General features: G+C 30.4%; 1 protein-coding gene across 1 annotated transcript; it reads left to right on the top strand.

Moving 5' to 3' along the window:
• Window positions 1-5,218: 5,218 nt before the first annotated feature.
• LOC112766665 (uncharacterized) lies at window positions 5,219-6,780 on the top strand. Its single transcript, XM_025812563.2, has 2 exons — window positions 5,219-5,490; window positions 6,237-6,780. The coding sequence occupies exons 1-2, from the start codon at window positions 5,365-5,367 to the stop codon at window positions 6,504-6,506; spliced, it is 396 nt and encodes a 131-aa protein (XP_025668348.1). The 5' UTR covers window positions 5,219-5,364; the 3' UTR covers window positions 6,507-6,780.
• The last annotated feature ends 222 nt before the right edge of the window (window positions 6,781-7,002 follow it).

The following is a 7,002-nucleotide window of genomic DNA, read 5'->3' as shown; positions in this document are numbered from 1 at the left end:
ACTTAACCATTGGACAGTCCCTCTGTGCGCCCATCCTCAAGCTCAAAAATAATATTCATGGAGTCAAACTCCAAGCTCAAATAAAACATTCCATGGAGTCAAACTCCAAGCTCAATAATATTCTATGGAGTCAAATTCTAAGCTCAAATTCATATATATATATGAATGCCCATGTTAGAACCCAGAGAGTTAAAGTGCCCGGTCACATCTTGTGACAGAAGGTCAATAAATAGTCTCAAATATACGAGCCACATATTAATCTTTTTATTTTTAAAATAACACCTCAAATGAAAACCCTGATTTTTATAGAATTTTCGACAGTATCTCCTATAAAACTCAAACTTCTGCCACCCTTCAAGGGTCCCAACAACTGAACCAAACACCTCTCAGCCATTTCAAATCATTTCTAGTATCAAATTATTTCAAATCAAACCAATTCCAATATTAAATCTTTTCTCAAAACTAACCAACTCCAATAGTAAATTATTTTCAAAAACCAAACCACACATCATATACCATATACACAATCCATCAATAATTCATTCAGTTCATTCCTATCTTAAGGTCTTCTAGGCTAAGTTTTCACGTGACATTAAATATTAACTACGAGAAACCAAAATGATACCTTGGCTGATTTCTTCCTAAGCTAGGAACACCTCAAAAACCTCTCCTTTCACAAGCTCCAAGCATCCAAACATTAATTCCTCAAGCCCAATTACCTGGATTTCTTTCCAAATCGCCCAATTGAACTCCAAATCTACCAGAACAAAATTTATTTCACACAATATCATTATAATCATCATAGGGTTCACTAACTCAATGATTCACAAGGGTTTAATAGTTTTTTACCTTATCCACGGATCAATTGGACAAAGCCCAGTGATTTTCACCGCTAGAGTTCACCTAAACCATCAAAATCATTCAATTCCTCAATACCGAAATTCTAAAGTCACAAAATTGAGGAGAGGGAGAAATGGGTGAGAAATACAAATTTCTTACCACTTTATTTTGGATAGAATCGAAGAGATAAAGAAGTAGCAAACGTTTGATTAAAAAGTCAAACTAAAATATTAATAAAAAATATAATGATAAAAAATTAGAATGAAGAATAAAAGGATAAAAAAAAAGACCACACAAAATGACACAGAAAAAACTTTAAAAATAGATAAGAATTTTTCTGTTAAACTTCTAAGATACATGTTCTTAACAACCTAGGTCATCATAAGAAATTTTTTACTAGACCTTCAAAGAACTTTGACAACCTAGATCAGAGGGCTAAAGTTAAAGAAATCACCACGCAGAATCACTTTAGGTTGGATCTTTCAATCTTCTTCATGCAAAAAACGAAGTAAATCACTCACCTTACTTAATCACACAATAAAAACATGCATAAAGCAACTGAAAACTTTATTCCTCAAAAGCTGTTTAGAAAGACTCACAAAAGTATTTAAATAGACCCCTATCAGATTAGCCTAAAAGATAAGATAAGATAATTAATTTAAATCAGATTTGATCTTATTGGATTAGATCATATTTGATTTAAATTTAAAATTCTAAAGCGATGATAACTAATTTAAATCATTTGTGATCTTATTAGATTAGATTAAATTTGATTTAAATTTAAAACACCTAAAAATACTACTAAACAAAACAAAACAAAATCAAATCTTTTCCTAACCATAATTCAAATTTAATTCTAACAAACTAAATTCGAATTTATGTCTTCCTATTGAACTTGAATTGCATTCTTGGGATTCTTGCTATTTTTACTTTGCCCAATGAGTCTGATGAGTTGTCATCATTTTAACACTACTGTTTTTGAAACGAACTCTTGGTCTCCTTGATGTCCAAAATAGACATAATATAATTCTTCTAATATTCAGATCATTGAACAGGAAAAAAATACTATTCTATTCTTTGTCTCTAAAATGACAAAAATATCCTCCTAAACACGTCTCATACAAAATATAAAGAATAAAAAATAAAGAAAGATAAATTCTTATTAAAATGCAATTCAAGAAAAAAAGTTATAAAAAAAATTATTAATCAATATCTACAAAAGACATTGCAAAAAAAGTTGAAACATTAATAAATAAATACAAACATTGTGAAGAAACCATAGGATGAAAAGTTAATATAAAACAAAATCACTCTGATGAACATAATTTGATAGAAATAGAAATTATAATATAACAAAAATAAAAGAGGTATAAAATATCTCTTAAATACTCATTAATGCTGCAAAGAGATGAAATAAAATGACATAAAAAGTATAATATTTATAATCATATTTTTGTCATATATATGATTCTCTTATTAATTATCTAATTAATACCAAATAAATTAAAGTAAATAGTACTATCTTATATATCAATTTATATTAACCATCTTTATATTAAAATTTTTTTATTTAAATTAAATAAATATAGTATTTATCAAAATAAATAAACATAAAAGAAATTACCAAAATACATCTCTAGTCACATCTCAGATACAGAAAGTTAGTCTCCAAAATAACCACATCTTGAGTGCACTGACCCTGTGTTGTGATAGGATGTCTGCGAACCATATCTCGGATATAATTATGATATGAACATAAGCATATCTCAGATACACTGCACCCAAGATACGCGCATTTTCTGATTCGGGATGGTGCATACGAAATAGGGGTATTCACACTGCGGTTTGATTTGGTTATTTGGAAAAAAATCATCCGATCCGATCGTTTATTAAAACTGCGATTCGGTTTGGTTCGGTTTTTTCTCGAGATCATCCGAACCAAACAAACCAATTAAAATCGGTTTGGTTCGGTCCGGTTCGTTTGGTTTATTTAATTAATTCAAATAAAAAGCATTATACCATTTCAGAGTCACTAACAAATAACAATAGTAATCTAACTCAGAGATCACTAACAAATGAGCAGAAACACAACAAACTAGAATAATTAACAATTTTGCAAAAACAACAGAAGCAGATGGAACAATGATCAATCTGACTCAAATTACTAACAAATTAACAGAAGCACAACGAATTTAAATCATTAACAAATGTTGCAAAAACAGCAGAAACAGATGGAACAATAATCAACCTGAACTGAATAAAGAAAATCAAGATACACAACCAAACTAATTCCAAAAATTTTGCAAAAATGGTGCACCAATTCCAAATTGAATCAAGATATAGAACCAAACTGAATCAGAAATACAACCAAACTAATTCCACAAATTCTTCCTCTTTCACCCTCCCCTTTCCTGCATTAACATTGAATAAACAAAAATTTTAGAACCAACTCTAAACCATAATTACCCTAAATTAAAACAAAACAAAAAATTCAGAATTAAAAAACAAAATCTAAATCCATAAGAAGACTAAACCATAATTAAAAAAATAAATAGAATCAGAACAAAAAAAACAACCTGAGATTGAAGGACAACACTGCTTCAATGACGGAGAAGAGACTGGACAGCGACACGGCTTCAACGACGAACGAGAGACGGGCGACGAATGGCAGCAGCTTCGATTGCGTCTGGTGCGCGAAGCTGCGGTTCGTTGAGGACGACAACAGTTATTGGTTCATGGAGGAGACAGCTGCTGGAGAGGTTGTGTGTGGAGCCGTCGAGGATAAGGGACAAAAAGGAGCGCTACGAGCCTACGAGGAATGGAGAGGGAGAGGAAAGGACCGCACCGCCGCGATGGTGCTGCCGGCGACATCGATGGTGGAAAAGAAGGAGGAGGTCCGGCGCTGAGACACAGCGCTAGAGAGACTGAGAAAGAGCTCGAGGAGTTAGGGTTCCTGGTAGGGGAGGGGTGGCTGCGGCTAGATTAGGAGGAATTGCGGAGGAATGTTACTTTTATATTAGGATTTTTTAATAACACCGGTTCGGTTCGGTTCGGTTAGAATTTTCTCTAACAAAACCGAAAACCGAACCGAACTGCAAAAAAAACTGCAAAAAATTATTTTTTCGATTTTTTCGGTTATCAGTTCGCTTGGTAATCGATTTTTTTGGTTCAATTGGTCGGTTTTATTCGAATTAGATCGGTTTTAAACATCCATAATTCGAGATAAAGGGGAATATAACGCCTTTTCTGATTCTTAATTAAAAAAAAAAAGAGAAAATATTTTGGACAACATAAAAAATAAAACCCCACAAAAAATTAAAAAAATAAAAAGAAAAACTGTTAAAATTATATATAAAACTTTCATATCAATAAAATAAAAAAATAATATACTTGCTCCAATACTACTAATTGGCTTAGATAAAAAAAAAACCACAAAAAAAAACTGTTTATAACTAAATAAAAAATCGTTAAATATTACATGAGAGCATTAATTGGTGAAATTAATTTGTCTTTAAGAAAAAATATTTTTCTAGTCTTGATATGAGTAGCGCCCTCGTATTAATACTAAATAAATTACGTTATATTGAATTATGTGACATATTTAATCAAATAATTAATTAGTTATAATTGATTTATTTAATAAATTTAAAAAATAAATTGAAAAACATTTTTAAAATTATATCATGTCAGTTACATAATTAAAGATAAAAATTTTATTTTATTATAATATAATAGATTAATTTTTTTGGTAAAACTATCAAAATAATATCTAAAAATTTACATTGATAAAAATAACTCTAAAATATATAAATAATAAATAAGATATTGAAAAATTTAAAAATATTAATATATACTAAGCAAATTTAAAGATCATAATTTGTTGTGATTTTTTGTAAGAATTATTAAAAAAATAAGACCTTTTAATCTTTAAAGTTTAATAATTTTATGTCAAGTGAATTTTTTTAAAAGATATTTCTATTATGTTAAATGAACAAAATTTTTAAAAAAATAAAAAAATTGTAAAGATCAAATTTTGCTCCAATTTATTATATATATCTTTTAAATAATTATACAAATATCTCCAAAAAAATTCGGATAAAATGTGCATGTCTTTTGCTAAATACAAATAGTTTTTTTTTCTACTTATAAAAAAAATAATATTTATTGATTATTTTTATCATATTTTTAAATCAATGACTTATTTGTGGTTTGTATTTTTAAGAGTTAGTTTTGTCAAATGTATAAATTTTTGGATACTATTTTATTAGTTTATCCTAATTTTTTTTGTAATTATACAATTATTTTGATAATAATTAATAAATATTTTTGAATTATTTGTGCTATTTTTTTATTGTGTTCTAAATATTTTTTTTAAAGTTGATTTATTATAAGGGTAACGGGGACAAATACAAAGGGTTCACGCTCTGATTCCGTGATTCTCTTCTCTCTGTGGTCTCGTTTCCTCTTCGCAGCCTTGTCTTTTGGGTTTCTTCTCGTTGTCTTTCATTCGCTCTTTTGTTCAATATGACTGGGCTTCCTGGAAATGGTGATTCTGTTACCCTTGACATGCTTAAAGAGAAAATGGCTCAGTTTGCTAAGGAGAGGGACTGGGACCAGTTTCATAGTCCAAGGAACCTTCTTTTGGCTTTGGTATGCTTCTTTTCCAATATCCATAATTTGAAAAAAAAAAAAAAAAGGGTCATCCTTTAATTTTTCGTTCATTTTATACTTATTGTTGCACCGTTGTTATGAGCTTGTGTTGTCAGTGTTAATGACAACCCTTCTTGTTGTGATCCACGAAAGAAGGGAGAGTCAAGGGGAAGATGAATAATATCTACTTTTATAAACCAAATGATTTTACATCTGGTATAAGTGGGACTGGAACAGATTCCGAGTGGCTTCTTTTATTCGTTTCTCGTTGCAAGTTGGCTCCTTTTTTATTATATATTCTTAAGTTTTGATGTTTTTGAAAAAGCTTTAAACTTTCTGCGCAACAGAACAGAAAGCTTTCAACTTTCTTAAACTCAATTTATTATCATTTTGGTCATGGCTCCTTCTTCAGGTTCTGGTAGACTCTGATTAAGAAAATGGACTTTGAAAACAAATTACGTTTCTGTTGTTACCACTAAAAACACATGTGAATAGTAACTTTTTGTCCTTGGTTGTGTTGTCTTCTCGCCTACTTGAAATTTTATTTCCTAATTTTATTTCTATTTAGGTCATAGGATATGCAAAATCATTTGAATACTTGATTCCTACTAATTCGTTCAAGAAATAAAATATGCAGACATATTAAAAAAGTGACGGTTATTTTTTCTCTACTTCAAGAGCATGAAAACTATAATTAATTTGAAATAAAGAGAATAGTTATTGTTTTGGTTTTGATTTGACTGTAGGTGGGTGAGGTTGGAGAATTGTCTGAGATATTTCAGTGGAAGGGTGAGGTTCCAAAGGGGCTTCCAGATTGGAAAGAAGAGGAAAAGGTACACCTTGGTGAAGAGCTTTCAGATGTGTTGCTTTATCTTGTGAGGCTCTCTGACATATGTGGTATTGATCTGGGAAACGCTGCACTGAGAAAGGTTCAACTCAATGCCATAAAGTACCCAGCAAAAGAACAGGGTTGTTCAACCAAGCAGATTCATGGCACTAGCACTGAAGCTGACTGATTTTCGCGTTTACTTGTTCGTTTCAATTTACTGTTGTTCTTTAGTTGTTAGATGACTTTGGTGGGTTATGTAATATTTCTTGCCCTTGCATGGAAACTAGCAATAGCATCGTTGGTACATTGTCTCTCCTAGATTTTATTACTGTTTTGGCAGAATCAAATCTCATGTGACAGATATCAGATATGGTGAAATCTCTATTTTCTTTCTGGATTTAATTTTTTATATTGCCATTGTCATGAAATTCTGTAGTTAATAATAGAGTAAGGTTCTTCAACTTTTTTTCTTCAGTATCTAGTATAATACAAGCCGAGTTTTTCTTGTTTTTTCTTTTTATTTAATTTTGTCAACGATTTGGTTGCATAATTGGAACAAAGATTCTTAGCAATGTGAAATCCTTTTATTCACATAATCTTTTCGTGAACCAAGTTGGGGTATGGAAAGTGAAAACGGTCCTTCTCTATCCTGTTTGTCTATTTGTGTTTTTGTGGCGCCGTTG

Source organism: Arachis hypogaea, chromosome 17 (genome assembly GCF_003086295.3).
Source record: "Arachis hypogaea cultivar Tifrunner chromosome 17, arahy.Tifrunner.gnm2.J5K5, whole genome shotgun sequence".
Classification (NCBI taxonomy): domain Eukaryota; kingdom Viridiplantae; phylum Streptophyta; class Magnoliopsida; order Fabales; family Fabaceae; genus Arachis; species Arachis hypogaea.
This window is presented reverse-complemented; position numbering and strand designations above follow the sequence as displayed.

Excerpts from the sequence above, each read along its gene's own strand:
- LOC112766665 (XM_025812563.2), top strand. The coding sequence starts at position 5,365 with ATGACTGGGCTTCCTGGAAATGGTGATTCTGTTACCCTTGACATGCTT. Across the intron at positions 5,491-6,236 it reads GGAACCTTCTTTTGGCTTTG|GTGGGTGAGGTTGGAGAATT; the intron begins GTATGCTTCTTT and ends ATTTGACTGTAG.